This window comes from Esox lucius, chromosome 1 (genome assembly GCF_011004845.1).
Source record: "Esox lucius isolate fEsoLuc1 chromosome 1, fEsoLuc1.pri, whole genome shotgun sequence".
NCBI classification, from domain to species: domain Eukaryota; kingdom Metazoa; phylum Chordata; class Actinopteri; order Esociformes; family Esocidae; genus Esox; species Esox lucius.
In genome coordinates this window covers 28,446,315-28,463,852 of record NC_047569.1, presented here as the reverse complement: position 1 = coordinate 28,463,852, position 17,538 = coordinate 28,446,315, and the positions used below count along the sequence as shown (strand labels likewise).

Sequence of the window (17,538 nt, the reverse complement as noted above, 5' to 3'; positions counted from 1 at the left end):
AATGGTTTCAAAGTAAAATTTATTTGGTGTAATTTGTTGAATTGGGATACCTTAATTACTGAATGTGGTGGGAATATAGCTCAAATATCCATGTGTCTAAATATGTACAAAAAGACAACTTTTCAGGGGTTGTACTTAGTCTTTCACATGACAGTAAATTGAAAAAGAAATCCCCCGTTTCTGAGAAATCATTACTCAATCCGTGCTTCTCTGTTTGCTGTGGTGCGTTAATAAATAATCACTCATCAAATAAAATGACTACCTGGTATCACGTCTAATCAATGTCTGATGCAGACATAAACGCAAGCTGAAAGGGCCAAGCTGCATCTAGCCATGGCTGCACTCGCTCTGTTGTTGTGTGCAATCTTCTCTGTCTCTGTCAAAGAGGGTGAGTAGCTTACAGGCTAAAGGTTTTCCAGGCTGTTCTTGGCTATAAGAACCCATAACTAGTCATTGGTAATGGGGAGGGAGGTAACAAACAACACCATTCACAATATTTCAGTATGGGTGTCTGAATCTCAGATTTGCAAACTAATATTTTAGAAAAAGGCTAAGTGTGGTTATTCAAGTGTACATACAGCATACCTATGTATTGTTTCTACTTGTTAAAACAGTTGTTTTTGTACAAAAGACACAAGTTGGCACACACCCAAAAAGCTAGTATGTGCTTTAATTAATAGGAAGAATATGTGGGATTTGAAAATAAGAACAAAAATAAAGGAAATAACTCTCAAAATATGCTGCCAAATAAAGGCAGGTAATATATCTGTATTTGACTGTATTTCAGTGAAGTTATATGTCATAAAGTTTTATACTTCAGTAATACATTAGAGTATCTCATTTGTATGTGACTGTATTTCAGAAATACCTGACAAAATGTTTGCAACAACTGTCCAAATGCGATGTGTATAAATATAAATATACACCGATCTGCCATAACATTGTGACCACTGACAGGTGAAGTGAATAACACTGATCATCTCGTTATCATGGCACCTGTCAGTGGGTAGGATATATTAGGCGGCAAGTGAACATTCTGTCCTCAAAGTTGATGTGTTAGAAGCAGGAAAAATGGGCAAGCGTAAGGATCTGAGCGATTTTGACAAGGGCCAAATTGTAATGGTTAGAGTACTGGGTCAGAGCATCTCCAAAACCGCAGCCCTTGTGGTGTGTTCCCGGTCTGCAGTGCTCAGTACCTATCAAAAGTGGTCCAAGGAAGGAAAAGTGGTGAACCGGCAACAGGGTCATGGGCGTCAAGGCTCATTCATGGATGTGGGGAGTGAAGGCTTGCCCATGTGGTCCGATCCAACAGACGAGCTACTGTAGCTCAAATTGCTGAAAAAGTGAATGCTGGTACTGATAGAAAGGTGTCAGAACACACAGTGCATTGCAGTTTGTTGCGTATGGGGCTGCGTAGCCGCAGACCAATCAGGGTGCCCATGCTGACCCCTGTCCACTACCGAAAGCACCTACAATGGGCACGTGAGCACCAGAACTGGACCAGGGCGCAATGGAAGAAGGTGGCCTGGTCTGATGAATCACATTTCCTTTTACATCACGTGGATGGTGCGTGTGCGTTGCTTACCAGGAGAACACATGGTACCAGGTACCTATGCTAAGAACACATTCTTGTCGCACGACCCCACTATCTCAGTCCCAAGGTCTTACGCTGCTATATTATTGTGCTGGGGGATTGAGTCAGTTCTCCTTCTGCAATAAGTTCTCCTCCACTATAAATCCTTGTTGATATGAGGAATGCATTTTCTGAATTTTCCCAGTCTCCTCCCGTTTTGAACTTAGGAGGACATGAGGTCCTGGCCCACACCTGAGGAGTACCTGGCTTGAAAGACCCGTTGCTGTCCCTGTCCAAAGTCCTCCTGGTTGTATTGCAGATCAAGATGACGATTTCAGCTGCCACTGTGCTGACACCTCCCCCTCTCCCGTGTTGTCCCTGTCCTTGTCCATCTGGTCATGCTTTCGACCTGGGCTAAGTTTAAATAGACTCTGGACTCAGCCCACATGCATTTATAAATTATTACAATTGCAATCTTAATATGTTCACCTGGCACAGCCAGAAGAGGACTGGTCATCCCTCTGAGCCTGGGTCCTCTCTAGGTTTCTTCCTAAATGTTGGCATTCTTAGGGAGTTTTTCCTAGCCACTGAAATTCAACACTACTGTTGTTTGCTCCTTGGGGTTTAAGGCCAGGTGTTTTTGTAAAAGCACTTTGTGACAACATCTGATGTAAAAAGGGCTTTATAAATACATTTTATTGATTGATTGATTCTTATTTACATCAGGGAGAAAATAATAGGATTTTTCACCAGCTTCGAGACTAGAAGTTGCAACCTTTCATTTACTGCCCCAGTGTATTTCAGTAATACCTGGCTCTAATTCGAAATTTTTGTATCACATACCTGACTCTATTTCAGTGTGGCTGGTCGAGGAAGATTACGGAAACGAGGGAGATGTTGATGGAACAACCCTAAACTGTTCCATCGAGGAGACCATTGGAGGAGGCAACGTTTCCTACTCGCGGGCAGGCGCTGAGGGCAGCGTGCTGACCTATCACTGCCCGAGAGGACACTACCCACACCCGGTCAGCCGTCGAGTGTGTGGTGTGGACGGGAAGTGGTCCGTCATGAGACTGGCCAATGGCAGACGAGTGTTGCGAGCATCCTGTAAAGGTATTGTTTCGGGTGTATACTTACTGATGGACACAGCTGGGCGAAGACAGAGTCTGATAAGATGACTGCTGTGGTTTTCCTGTCACTCTCTCTTACTTTTCCGATATCACTATTTTGTCTTCCTGTTTGTAGATATCTTTGACTCTATCTCCCCTCTCTCTTTGTCTGATCTCTCAGAGGTCCGGTGTCCGGGCCAGCTACAGTTGGATGACGGTGAGTTCTGGCCCAGGGATCAGTGGGTAAAGCCAGGGAGAAGCCAAAGCTTCTCCTGTCACAGTGGCTTCACCCTCTCTGGGTCGGCGCAGAGGAACTGCACCTCTTCAGGAGACTGGACCGGCACCAGCCCAGTGTGTGACGACCAAGGTGAGAAGCCCTGACAACTGTAACCTTTATCGGCTGGCACTGGAGACTGGAATTCTACAGGCTTATATATTTACACATATTTAGAATTCGCAAATAAAATATTTAAATAAAACTTTAAGTTAAAGGTGAAATCATACGATTTACCGGTCAATCTACGTTCCTACTCTCACCTATGGTCATGAGCTTTGGGTCATGACCGAAAGGACAAGATCCCGGATACAGGTGGCCGAAATGAGCTTTCTCCGCAGGGTGGCTGGGCGATCCCTTAGAGATAGGGTGAGAAGCTCGGTCACCCGGGAGGAGCTCAGAGTAGAGCCGCTGCTCCTCCACATCGAGAGGGGTCAGCTGAGGTGGCTTGGGCATCTGTTTCGGATGCCTCCGGAACGCCTTCCTGGGAAGGTGTTCCGGTCCCGTCCCACCGGGAGGAGACCCCGGGGAAGACCTAGGACACGCTGGAGGGACTATGTCTCCCGGCTGGCCTGGGAACGCCTCGGTGTCCCCCCGGAAGAGCTGGAGGAAGTGTCTGGGGAGAGGGAAGTCTGGGCATCCCTGCTTAGACTGCTGCCCCCGCGACCCGGCCCCGGATAAGCGGAAGAAGATGGTATGGTATGGTATGGTGAAATCATACATTACGTAAAGGTCAAATAAAACATTGAATGAAAGGTAAAATTCGAACTACCTCTACATTAAGGAAGGATTTGCCATGTTTTCTAAATATTTAACATTCAGCAAATAAAACTGTGTCTAGAAGGTAAAGCTCTCACCAAGCGAGTAGATTTATCCTGTAGATTAGAACACTGCCTCACCCAAGTCCTTAACCACTATATGCCATAGGCTTTAGCCCCAGACGCGCAGGCCTTACGACGCCACTGCATTTTAGTATGGCAATATAATATAATAATGCACGTCTTTAAACTTTCCTTTTTCATAAACATACTAAAGCGTATTACAGTATATGAATGTGTTGAAGTAGTTCTTATTCGTATCCCAATTCCTTCTAAGCCCACTCTCAACTCTTTGTGAGCCACTAGTATCAATGGTTTCCCTGGAGCGTTAAGTGCCTTACTCAATCAACAGATTGTTCAGCCGATCGGATTTGAACCTGCAAGGTTTTAGTTACTCGCCCAATGCGTAAAACGATAGGCTATGTTTTAGCTAACTGCTCATGCTTTAACCGCTAGGCTATATTTTAGTATCTGTCTCACTGCATTAACTGCCGGGCTATGTTTTTACTACTAGACCAATGCTTTAATCACTAGGCTATGTTTAGGTATTGGAGCAATGCTTTAACTGCCAGGCTATGTTCTGTTTCCTTATCCCACAACCTAGCCAGGGATTTGGTATTTGTTTCCTCGCTATCAGCAGCCAGATAAAAACTGCTTTTTAACAACGTTCTTAATAGCTAGGAACACATTTACACCCCAATGGTAAGTAAAGTCCATTGTCATTATACCAATTCCTTTGTTGACGAGAAACATGATTTTGTCAAGTCTTTCACAACTGAATAATAGCTCCTTCAGTTGTGGTTGAAGCTGAAGCTTGCAGATGAACTCTGTTCATTGTTAAACATTGCATGAAGGTTGCTAAAGAATTTAAACAAAGTGTATCTTTTGGCGCCCTGACCCGTGAGCCAATTGGAAACAGCACCTCTCACGTGCCTGGATCAAGCACCACGTACTTTGCCAAACTGTGTGTTGCCGCCACCTCCCTAGTCACACTGAAATTATAACTTGTGTTTTAATGTTGCCCATGAGTGAGATATTTTTTTGGGGGTTGGTTTCATGTTAAAGGCAAATGCATTTGGAACAGTGGACACACCATTACTTCCACTGTTAATATATGTGGCAAATAAGACCTTCACACCTACTGGTACGTTCTGAAGTGAACGTACCATTACAGAATCCTAAAACTAATGTAGATGTTCATCAGTTCAATGTCAACACAAATATTCTCGTAACCAAATAGCATAGCATAGCATAGCATAGCATAGCATCATCTTCCGCTTATCCGGGGCCGGGTCGCGGGGGCAGCAGTCTAAGCAGGGATGCCCAGACTTCCCTCTCCCCAGACACTTCCTCCAGCTCTTCCGGGGGGACACCGAGGCGTTCCCAGGCCAGCCGGGAGACATAGTCCCTCCAGCGTGTCCTAGGTCTTCCCCGGGGTCTCTTCCCGGTGGGACGGGACCGGAACACCTTCCCAGGAAGGCGTTCCGGAGGCATCCGAAACAGATGCCCAAGCCACCTCAGCTGACCCCTCTCGATGTGGAGGAGCAGCGGCTTTACTCTGAGCTCCTCCCGGGTGACCGAGCTTCTCACCCTATCTCTAAGGGATCGCCCAGCCACCCTGCGGAGAAAGCTCATTTCGGCCGCCTGTATCCGGGATCTTGTCCTTTCGGTCATGACCCAAAGCTCATGACCATAGGTGAGAGTAGGAACGTAGATTGTCCGGTAAATCGAGAGCTTCGCCTTGCGGCTCAGCTCTTTCTTCACCACGACAGACCGATACATCGACCGCATTACTGCAGAAGCTGCACCGATCCGTCTGTCAATCTCCCGTTCCATCCTTCCCTCACTCGTGAACAAGACCCCTAGATACTTAAACTCCTCCACTTGAGGCAGGCACTCTCCACCAACCTGAAGTGGGCAAGCCACCCTTTTCCGACTGAGGACCATGGCCTCGGATTTGGAGGTACTGATTCTCATCCCCACCGCTTCACACTCGGCTGCAAACCGTCCAAGTGCATGCTGAAGGTCCTGGCTTGAAGGGGCCAACACGACAACATCATCCGCAAAGAGCAGAGACGAAATCGTGTGGTCCCCAAACCTGACACCCTCCGGCCCCTGGCTGCGCCTAGAAATTCTGTCCATAAAAATTACGAACAGAACCGGTGACAAAGGGCAGCCCTGCCGGAGTCCAACATGCACAGGGAACAAGTCTGACTTACTGCCGGCAATGCGGACCAAGCTCCTGCTTCGGTCGTACAGGGACCTGACAGCCCTTAGCAAAGGACCCAGGACCCCATATTCCCGAAGCACTCTCCACAGGATGCCGCGAGGGACACAGTCCAATGCCTTCTCCAAATCCACAAAACACATGTGGACTGGTTGGGCAAACTCCCATGAACCCTCCATCACCCTGTAGAGGGTATAGAGCTGGTCCAGTGTTCCACGGCCTGGACGAAAACCACACTGTTCCTCCTGAATCCGAGGTTCTACTATCGGCCGTATTCTCCTCTCCAGAACCCTGGCATAGACTTTCCCGGGGAGGCTGAGAAGTGTGATCCCCCTATAGTTGGAACACACCCTCCGGTCCCCCTTCTTAAAAAGAGGGACCACCACCCCGGTCTGCCATCCCAGAGGCACTGTCCCCGACTGCCACGCGATGTTGCACAGGCGTGTCAGCCAAGACAGCCCCACAACATCCAGAGACTTGAGGTACTCAGGGCGGATCTCATCCACCCCCGGTGCCTTGCCACCGAGGAGTTTCTTAACCACCTCGGTGACTTCAGCCCGGGTGATGGACGAGTCCACCTCTGAGCCCTCATCCTCTGCTTCCTCAATGGAAGACGTGACGGCGGGATTGAGGAGATCCTCGAAGTACTCCTTCCACCGCCCGACGACATCCCCAGTTGAGGTCAACAGCTGCCCACCTCTACTGTAAACAGCGTTGGTAGGGCACTGTTTCCCTCTCCTGAGGCGCCGGATGGTTTGCCAGAATCTCTTCGAGGCCAGCCGATAGTCCTTCTCCATGGCCTCACCGAACTCCTCCCAGGCCCGAGTTTTTGCCTCCACAACCACCCGGGCTGCAGTCCGCTTGGCCTGTCGGTACCCGTCAGCTGCCTCTGGAGTCCCACAAGCCAACCAGGCCTGATAGGACTCCATCTTCAGCTTGACAGCATCCCTTACTTCCGGTGTCCACCACCGGGTTCGGGGATTGCCGCCTCGACAGGCATCGGAGACCTTACGGCCACAGCTCAGAGCGGCCGCTTCGACAATGGCGGTGGAGAACATGGTCCACTCGGACTCAATATCTCCAGCCTCCCTCGGGATCCAGTCAAAGCTCTGCCGGAGGTGGGAGTTAAAGATCTCTCTGACAGGAGACTCGGCCAGACGTTCCCAGCAGACCCTTACAGTACGCTTGGGCCTGCCGAGTCTGTCCAGCTTCCTCCCCCGCCATCGGATCCAACTCACAACCAGGTGGTGATCAGTTGACAGCTCCGCCCCTCTCTTCACCCGAGTGTCCAAGACATGTGGCCGCAGGTCAGATAAAACGACAACAAAGTCGATCATCGACCTGCGGCCTAGGGTGTCCTGGTGCCACGTGCACTGATGGACACCCTTATGCTTGAACATGGTGTTCGTTATGGACAAACTGTGACTAGCACAGAAGTCCAATAACTGAACACCGCTCGGGTTCAGATCAGGGGGGCCGTTCCTCCCAATCACGCCCCTCCAGGTGTCACTGTCGTTGCCCACGTGGGCGTTGAAGTCCCCCAGTAGAACGATAGAGTCCCCAGTCGGAGCACTTTCCAGCACCCCTCCCAGAGACTCCAAGAAGGTTGGGTACTCTGCACTGCCGTTCGGCCAGTAGGCACAAACAACAGTGAGAGACCTATCCCCGACCCGTAGGCGCAGGGAAACGACCCTCTCGTTCACCGGGGTAAACTCCAACACATGGCGGCAGAGCTGGGGAGCTATAAGCAAACCCACACCAGCCCGCCGCCTCTCACCATGGGCAACTCCAGAGTGGTGAAGAGTCCATCCTCTCTCAAGGAGTGTGGTTCCAGAGCCCAAGCCGTGCGTAGAGGTGATCCCGACTACCTCTAGTCGGAACCTCTCAACCTCACGCACCATCTCAGGCTCCTTCCCCGCCAGCGAGGTGACATTCCACGTCCCTAGAGCTAGTTTCCGTGTCCGGGGATCGGGTTGTCTAGGCCCCCGCCTTCGACTGCCGCCCGATCCTCTCTGCACCGGCCCCTTATGGTCCCTCCTGTGGGTGGTGAGCCCACGGGAGGGCGGCCCCATGTCGCTCGTTCGGGCTGGGCCCGGCCGGGCCCCATGGGGAAAGGCCCGGCCACCAGGCGCTCGCGAACGAGCCCCAACCCCGGGCCTGGCTCCAGGGTGGGGCCCCGGCTGCGCCATGCCGGGCGACGTCACAGAACACACGATTTCTTTCTTCATTAAGGGGTTTTTGAACCGCTCTTAGTCTTAGTCCACTATTTTGGTTACCCTATCGTAACCAAATAGTGTGTAACAAATCAATAACAGCAAAGTCATAATGTAATGCTTGTGATAAATCTTTTTGATTGATTAGACAAACCTGGGTCCCTCTCCCATTGCACCTGTTAAAGGTCCGCCTCTATGTTCATTTTTCAGGCGTTCTACGCTTTTGTTTGACAGGAAAGTGTGTAAAGACAGAGGAGATGGGTCTTTGCATTATCCTTGATAAGTGGATGACTCGTACAGTACCTTCTCATTTCAGCGGACTACTGTAAGAACCCTGGGGTCCCCCCGGGTGCCCTACGATCCGGAAGCCGCTTCCGGATTGATGAGAAGGTCCAGTACCGTTGCCAGATGGGTCTGGACTTGCTTGGCTCAGCCGAGAGGGTCTGCCTGCATTCCAGGGAGTGGAGTGGCTCAGAGATCCGCTGCCAAGGTCAGTAGATTGACAAGTCGATGAACGAAGGGGTTGGGTCTCATCTAATGCGTTGCTGCTAAACTGCGATAATCTCTACAGGATGAAATATCAACTGAAATTCCGGGACATTCCACACTTGCCACTGCACTAATACCTGACTGATCTGTTTGACCGCAGCCCAGTATGCCTTCGACTCCCCCAGTGTCGTGGCTGAGGCTATGGGAGGCGCCCTGTCCGGGGTCATGGATGTTCTGTCCCCCGAGTTCAGAAAGCAAAATAAAGGTGATCGATTCAAATCGAAATATTTGTCACACGTGCACCCATGAAAAGGTAGCCCTCTGTACTCATTGTGTATCGGTATTCTCTGTGTATCATCTGTCTGTTTAGCTGCACTGGAATCAGGTCACTAAGCTGTCAGCCTTTACCCTATTGTGCAGGTTTTGGTAGAGCCATGCGGGTGGGAGACGGCCGTATGAATGTGTACATTTTAATGGACGCCTCCGGCAGCATCGCCGAAAGCGCCTTCAACCACTCCCGGGATGCCACTGCCGACCTCATACGCAAGGTCCCACTTGAATTGACGTCCGCACACAGATATTGAGCCCACAGACGAAGCCAAGCCCTGCACTGAAAAGGGCTTATGGTGGTGGTTCATTTCTGGGTTCTTGGAATCCTCTGAACTTCTGAACTTCTCATGCAAGTCGGTAAAAGACACTGACCTCTAACTAACCTATTTGTTCCTCAGCTTGACAGCTACGACATAACTATGAGATTCCAGGTGATCTCCTACGCCAGTGAGACCGTCAACATCGTGTCCATGGATGAGTATGCCAGCAGCAAAGTAGATTCTGTGATAAAGAGGCTGTATAAATTCAATCATGCACGTATGTTAGCACTCCGTACCTTTTCCTTTCATCAAGCTGTTACACTTTCCAGTACCTTACCTTAAAGTAACTGCCTAGTGAAATTTCTGTAATTTGTCTACAAATGTTAAAACGCTGGTCAGTTACTTTAAGAGATAGCTCTGACATGGTGTTGCATAATTTATCTATATTTTTGTGTGCATTGAGTGTGCTCATACTCGTTAGCATACAATACCTGGTGTTGTCTGATAAAGTAAATTTTTACCTGCAGACCATGGGAAGAAGAAAGGCACAAACCTGTATGCTGCTCTGAATGTAGTGTATGAGAGCATGGGTTTACTAAAAAAGCAAAAGAAGAACCAATTCAATGAGACGCAGAATGTCATCATCATTGAAACTGACGGTACCTTGTTGGAGGGTTTCAACAGTCCAAGACATTAACTTGATCTACTTTTCAGCATATATAAACAGCCGTTTGTCAAGATGTGCTTAGGCCTTGTCGTGTGAATTCTGTCTCCCCCTGAAGGATACTCGAACACTGGGGGAAGCCCCATGGCTGCCCTGGGTAAGATCCGCTCTGAGCTTGGGTACAGCCACACGACTGTGGACCACACTGAAGAAAAGCTACTAGGTGAGTTACCCACCAGTCAAAAAACACGTCCGTGTTGCCCAAAGAGACACAGGGAGCCACACTGTTTTTGGCTCACCTCTGGACTTCAAGACTTATCTCAGGACTTAAACCTGGACTTTCTCCCAGGACTTACCTACAGACTTACAGTGGATATAAAAAGTCTACACACCCCTGTTAAAATGTTTTAGCAATTCAGACTTAAGGATCAGTTTTCAGTCTGAAAAGATAATTAATATTGATCTGATGTTTCAGTTCTGTTTCTACCTCGAGAATTTACCCAGGATTTACCTCAGGACTTCAGGACTGAATACTCTGATGATAGTGTTGGTGCGTTTATCCAATTCAGATGTTTACGTGTTTGGTATCGGGGAAGAAGTGAACAAGAAGGAGCTGAATCAGATTGCTTCTCACAAGAGACAGGAGCAGCACCTGTTCATTCTGAAGGACTATATACAGCTGGGCGAGGTGTTCAACAGCATTATCAGTGGGTTTGCATCATGACATTCTTTACCAAATGCATGCTTAATGCTTTTGTGTTAAAATGCTATTTCAAAACAACGTCTGTGTATGTGGGTTATTCAACAATAAACGGACTGAACCAGGCAGAATAAATGAATATACATTGTACACTTTTATTTATAGGTGATAAAAGTGTGACCATGTGTGGGGTGGCACAGGAAGATGTGTCAGAGAATCAGAAGCAATTTGGGTTCACCAAGACAGCCTATACTAGGCCCTGGCATGTGAATGTCATAACGGTGAGTGTTCTTAACATATAGGACAGGTTTCAGACTCATTTTACAGCTTGGGGCACTTTCAGTCCTTAATGAGGTCTGATGGCTTGCATTGAGCCTTGGGACCCCTCCACCACATAGAATATTGTACAAACACCGTTGTATGAACACAGTAATACTGAACTACATTACCAATGGATTAATTCTATAGTAAATCAAATCTGGTCTACTTTCCAACTCATCTTCTCCTGTAGGCTAGTACTGGCATTAAGACGGAGAACTGTCAGGGTTCCATCGTGACTCAGAACTGGATCCTGACCGCAGCTCACTGCTTCTCTGCCATCAGGTCCGAGGGGAAGGTGAACCCAGAGAAAGTGCAAGTGAAGCATGGTCGGTAGTCTTCCAAATTGCACCTTTACATTATGTCAATCTGCAAATGTGTCTGCCCACTAATAAATACATGTATTTATTAATACATATATCTGTAACAGCATTTATAGATATGATGATCATTCAATATTCAAACCATGAAATGTTGGTAGCAGTGTCTATGGCATTTTGTCCCCAGTTAATCGTAGTAATGCAAACTTTCATCCAGGTTTTGAAGGAAAAGAAGAGGCAAAAGTCCTGTCTGTTATTCTGCACCCACTGTTCAAAATTGACGGTCTTCGCAACAAGAATGTCAAAGAGTTCTATGACTATGACATTGCTCTGATTAAGGTTGAAGAAATCAAGCTGTCATGGACTGCAAGGTACCTTGAGCAGCAGATGTAACTCCAATTATTATTCTCATGCCTTATGACAAATAAGCTTACTCTGTTTCTGACTCGACTGAAAAATAGAACGTAATTTGTTGCTCTGTTCTAGTGTAGTTGTGTTGCTTATTGGCTTTCATGTGTTGTTCTTGATATGTATTCCTCAGGCCAATCTGCTTACCTTGCACTATTCCTGCCAACCGAGCCCTGAAGAACAGTGTCAACTCCACCTGTCAAGACCATGGTGAGATGATCCTTTCTCAGACTATGGTTGCCAAATTCCAGGAACTTCAGAAAAAACTCAGTTATCCCCAGGCCCTTTCTGATATGCCCTTGTTCCTCTCCACTCAATCCCTGTATATCCCATGGACTGATGCATTAGCAATGCAGAATAATCAATCCACTGTTACAAGCCAGGTATCTGTAGAATAAACACAGTGTTTTAGAGGGGACTGATGTGCATGTGGGATTACCAATTTGAATTTAATAGAACTAAATTACAATATCACAATACTGGTGGTCAAGAATGGTGTTGTCCAGCCTTGAAACAGATCAGGTTTTTAATTGAATCAAGTTGTCATTTAAATGATTAATTTGTTGAGTTTTTCTGGAGAAAAAAAAAAAATCCACAAAACTGGTAACATCTGGACCCTATTCCTGTCCCCATTTTGAAATAGGGCAGATTTTTTGGTCTTAAGTTTTAGGTTTAGCGAAAATGTTTGAATTGGGGTTAGAGTTAGAATTTGGGTTGGGGTTAGAAATGACCATTAACTATAAGTTTAAGAATAAATGTTGAGTATATGGTTAGATTGAGTTTAGGGTTAAGATGAGTGATGTTTTTTTAAGAGCAATTCGTTTTGTTGTCCTCATTTAGCTGCAGTATGTAAATGTTGGTTTGTTTGTTTGTTTGTGTGTGTGCGCGCGCACAGAGATGGCCCTTCTACCCCTGGAGGTGACCAGAGCGTACTTTATCAAAAAGGGGGGATCAGTGAAAGATGCAAAACAGAAGCAAACACACATTCTTACTGGGACTAAGGTCAGTGGTACCCCTAAAGGTCATTGGACTAATGTCAGTGGGTTCCTAAAGGTCAAAAGAAAAATCCATAGACCTTCTGCATAGTTTAACCTCAACTCATTGTGTAGGCAACTCGATTTTTGACTGACCTTTGGTTTATCTGCCACTGTATTCTAACACTGTGGATATGGAATTATGACTGTGGAGTTACTGTGCAGACAGTTGTAATTTTTAAGTTTTTTTCATAAATATCAGACAAAGCATTTAGAAATTACAGCACATTCTGCACATAGTCCCCCTATTTTAGATTGTGAATGATCACTTCAGCCCTTTGAATTAAACGTTTTCTGCAGGGTATATTTTGGACAGAAACACAACCCACACCTAGTGTGTGTGTGTGTGTATATATATACATATACAGTATCTCACAAAAGTGAGTACACCCCTCACATTTCTGCAAATATTTGATTATATCTTTTCATGTGACAACACTGAAGAAATGACACTTTGCCACAATGTAAAGTACTGAGTGTACAGCTTGTATAACAGTGTAAATTTGCTGTCCCCTCAAAATAACACAACACACAGCCATTAATGCCTAAACTGCTGGCAACCCCTAAGTGAAAATGTAAACAAACAAACACACACACACCTCTGTGTAATTAACCTAGAATATATGAAGGTGTCACTTTTTGATTCCAATATTTTGAGATGCACCTGTATATTTAATCCCCACCAAAACAAAGCCAACTGTTGCCAAGCATTGAGCTTTATATCACCACTATTTTACACTATAAAAGCAAATACACAAACGTGTAGAGTACTTTGTGTACTGTGGGGTGTTTGTCTTTTCGTGCATGTTTGATGAGGGTGGAGTGTTAATTTGTAGCATCAGCATTTGTCCCCGTTTGCAGAGGGCTGACTGTGTTCAACTGGCTGAGAAAACCCTCACAGCTCCTCACAGCACCAATCTCGATGAATACGTGCCAGAGAGGTTTCTGTGCTCGGGCGGGTCTTCCAATCACATAGATGCAGTGACGTGTAAAGGTACTTTCATGGGAATACACACCGGGGGAGGTCACATTCCACGAACCGCCCAACAAAAGTTCAAAAGTCAATCAGCACTGACAGATGATTACTCCAATTGCATTACAATGCACGCTTGATTTAATCCCAACAGGTGACTCTGGAGGTGCTCTGTTTGTTCGCAACAGGCTGCGGTATTTTCAAGTGAGAAACTCCTCTTCCACTAAAATGTCCTCCATGATATTTATATTTCATAGCGTACATGGATAAAAACTACATACAAATCTAGTAATATCTTGTTTCAGTATGCTGAAGCAAAGTTTATTTTTTTGCGTAACTATTTCATGACCATTGCCCAGTTTTAAATAAAACGATTTCTGTCAGTGGATAACATGAAATACATATAAATACAATCAATATAATGGAAATTCCCCATTCAAGTCAATCATTTGTCTGGATTCATTTCTTGTGCATTCAACCCTATCCTACAAGCTAAATCTAGATGAATGCCTTTTGAAAAGCTGGGTCCAGTCCGTATTTGAATTAATCCACATGTCGTCCTGCAGGTTGGCGTAGTCAGCTGGGGCACCCTGAATGTGTGTGAGCCAAAAGACATGAGTGACAAACCCCCTTCAGATGCACGGGACTTTCACATCAGCCTCTTCCACTTAGCGCCATGGTTAAAACAGCACCTGGGCAAAGAGCTGGAGTTTCTGCCAATGGGCAACTAGGAATTCTCCCAGAAATGTCCTGTATCTGCTTTAGGCTCGCCATTTTAAGCGGAAGCACAAATTTGACAAAAATATTGGGTTCAAAACGCTGACCGGATCATACCCTTGCTGTATTGATTAGTTTTGATTCATAAGTATATTGTAGTTTCTGCAGGAGTGGATAATTGAAAAACAGACTTTATTTAATTAATGTTTTGAAGTAATTTCAAGAATAGAACATGACATTTAAGTGTTTACAGAATATGACCTATTGCAAATCAAATACAACAAATAACATTCTATTATGAAATTAAAAAGACAATGCTGTTCTCAAGCTGTTTCATTTAATTATTGGAAAATGTAAATACATTCAATGTATTCTATATTTCTATTTGTTTTCTGCATTATTTAAATTTTAGGCTCTTCCAAATTACAGTATATCTTTCAAAACATGAAAATATGGAACTGATGCAGATCAAACTAATATACAGATAGGCTGCCAGGCTTTTTTTGTAAAAACATCTGTACCTTCAAAAAGATGGAATACCAATAGGTTGTTAAGAAAGCAGGGAAGCTGACAAATGTCAACCTGTACAGTCATAACTGAAGGACAGATGGGACTGCTGAACCTATACAGTTAGAATGACAGCCTTCCAATTAACCTTCGGAGAACTGCCTGAAAAGGGCTTCTGACTGTTGGTCTGTAAACTTTGGGACAAAATGAACCTGCAGGATTTCAGAGAAGCCTTCTGAAAGACTGGGTGCCACAAACTTTTTCCTGTGGAGAGAAAGTTTATTCAGGATGGGCAAATGCCTTCGGTGATGCACGTATGTTTTTCATACCTAAAGACAAATTAGCTCAACAATATTTTTGATGTCCTCTACCCTGTTTTAAACCAATGTAGAGGCCAGCAAATCTCTACTTTGAGAATGTAATGCTATGAAGTCCCTTGATAAAATTCAGTGTTACTTACTTGTAGCTGTGAAAGATCATGTCATTGACTTTAAGGTGCTTAGTGGTAGAGGGGGCCATCTCACGGAACTGTTAACCACAAGAGTACAGATATGACATCATCGTTTACGGAGTACAATATATTAACTCATAATTTACAGTGCACGATATGACCTCAGAATCTAGTTGATGCACTGGGTGATGTTAATGCTCAGATTCCACAGTGACCAAGGTCAATAAGAGGTTTAAGTGGACACTGAACCTGAGAGTAATAGCTGTGTCCCCCAGGTTTTACTGTATACTTCTAATGTGACATGCACAGATCCTGTGTCGACATACAGTTGAGGGAGATGACTGAAGTTAAAGACCTAGTCTGTTATGTTTGGTCTATTCCAGACAGTAGTTAAAGACCTAGTCTGTTATGTTTGGTCTATTCCAGACAGTAGTTAAAGACCTCCTCTGTTGTTTTCTTTGGCCTGTTCCAGACAGTAGTTAAAGACCTACTCTGTTATGTTTGGTCTATTCCAGACAGTAGTTAAAGACCTCCTCTGTTGTTGTCTTTGGCCTGTTCCAGACAGTAGTTAAAGACCTCCTCTGTTGTTGTCTTTGGCCTGTTCCAGACAGTAGTTAAAGACCTACTCTGTTATGTTTGGTCTATTCCAGACAGTAGTGAAAGACCTAGTCTGTAATGTTTGGTCTATTCCAGACAGCAGTTAAAGACCTACTCTGTTGTTGTCTTTGGCCTGTTCCAGACAGCAGTTAAAGACTTACTCTGTTGTTGTGTTTGGCCTGCTCCAAAGAAGCTGAGAAGTTGAAGCAGCGACAAGACACACCCAAACTCTGGCTAACATCAATATACCTGTTGAGAGGGCCATGGTCAAAGTTGGTAAAGAATTGTTACTAAAAGTGGTCCCAACACACTAGCAGGAACACAGACAGAAAAACAGATACACAGAGACAGGTATTGATGGCCATTCGAGGCTTCATTACCGTTCTTCTAGCAGCAGGATATTATGCAAGCAGTGCTAACTCAGATTTTCTTTTTCAAAATAAAAGCCATCATTGAAATATATAAGGTAATATAGTTAATCTAGTCTACATTTTATGTTTAATGTCTGTTCTAATGGTATTCTTGTCTGGTCTTTTTCAGACTAGTTTGTTAACACTATTGCCGTATACATTTCAATGATGGCTTTTGTGTTAAAGACAATCTGAGTGCTGCCAGCATAATATCCAACTGCTAAAATAATGCAAATGAAGCCCCGAATGGCCATCACTAGAGACAGGTACACAGACAGGTACAGTGCTCAAAAGTTTGCATATCCTTGGAGAATTGGTAATATACTGTATGTACCATTTGTAAAGAAACCATGAGTGAGCAGGCAAAACATGTCTTATTTCTTATGGGATTCACATTCAACTGTAGGTCATAACAGAATGGCACAATCATAAAACAAAACATGGCCACAAAGAAATAAAATGAACTGACCCCTGTTCAAATGTCTGCATACTCTTAGTTCTTAATACTGTGTGTTGCCCCCTTTAGCATCAATGACAGCATGCAGTCTTTTGTAATAGTTGTCTGTGAGGCCCTGAATTCTTGCAGGTGGTATAGCTGCCCATTCATCTTGGCAAAATGCCTCTAGGTCATGCAAAGTCTTTGGTGATCTTGCATGAACTGCACGTTTGAGATCTCCCCAGAGTGGCTCGATGATATTAAGGTGAGGAGATTGTGATGGCCACTCAAGAACTTTCACCTTTTTCTGCTGTAACCACTGGAGGGTCAACTTGGCCTTGTGCTTAGGGTCATTGTCGTCCAGGAAAGTCCAAGAGCGTCCCATGCGCAGCTTTCATGCAGAAGAATGCAAATTCTCTGCCAGTATTTTCAGATAACATACAGCATTCAGGATGCCATCAATTTTCACCAGATTCCCCATGCCTTTCGAGCTCACACCCCCCCCAAAACATCAGTGAGCCACCACCATGCTTCACAGTGGGGATGGTATTCTGTTCACTATAGGCCCTGTTGACCCCTCTCCAAACAAAGCACTTATGGTTGTGACCATAAAGCTATATTTTGGTCTCGTCACTCCAAATTACAGTGTGCCAAAAGCTCTGAGGCGTGTCAAGGATTTGTTGGGCACATTTGTTGTGCTCCTTGAAACA

General features: G+C 45.4%; 2 protein-coding genes across 4 annotated transcripts in view; one reads left to right on the top strand and one right to left on the bottom strand.

Annotated features, from left to right (window-relative positions):
* The first annotated feature begins 271 nt into the window (after positions 1-271).
* Positions 272-14,490, top strand: si:ch1073-280e3.1 (complement C2). The gene is made up of 18 exons (XM_010871089.4): positions 272-388; positions 2,432-2,686; positions 2,864-3,049; positions 8,531-8,704; positions 8,864-8,968; positions 9,124-9,251; positions 9,432-9,570; positions 9,821-9,952; positions 10,076-10,180; positions 10,527-10,664; positions 10,823-10,938; positions 11,169-11,304; positions 11,513-11,666; positions 11,837-11,913; positions 12,599-12,705; positions 13,599-13,731; positions 13,865-13,914; positions 14,277-14,490. The coding sequence occupies exons 1-18, from the start codon at positions 334-336 to the stop codon at positions 14,439-14,441; spliced, it is 2,355 nt and encodes a 784-aa protein (XP_010869391.2). The 5' UTR covers positions 272-333; the 3' UTR covers positions 14,442-14,490.
* pnkp (polynucleotide kinase 3'-phosphatase) overlaps positions 14,049-17,538 on the bottom strand; it is a 16,217-nt gene continuing 12,727 nt past the window's right edge. For all 3 annotated transcript variants that reach the window (XM_010871115.4, XM_010871123.4, XM_010871133.4), the window contains exons 16-18: positions 16,144-16,231; positions 15,395-15,462; positions 14,049-15,198 (exon numbers count right to left, since the gene is read on the bottom strand). In XM_010871115.4, coding sequence (XP_010869417.2) covers positions 15,078-15,198; positions 15,395-15,462; positions 16,144-16,231 — 277 coding nt within the window. In that variant the 3' untranslated portion in view covers positions 14,049-15,077. The remainder of the gene's footprint in view (positions 15,199-15,394; positions 15,463-16,143; positions 16,232-17,538) is intronic.

Coding starts and splice junctions, on each gene's coding strand:
- si:ch1073-280e3.1 (XM_010871089.4), top strand. CDS start 334: ATGGCTGCACTCGCTCTGTTGTTGTGTGCAATCTTCTCTGTCTCTGTC. Junction 9,571..9,820: donor GTATAAATTCAATCATGCAC/GTATGTTAGCAC, acceptor TTTTACCTGCAG/ACCATGGGAAGAAGAAAGGC. Junction 11,914..12,598: donor CTCCACCTGTCAAGACCATG/GTGAGATGATCC, acceptor GCGCGCGCACAG/AGATGGCCCTTCTACCCCTG.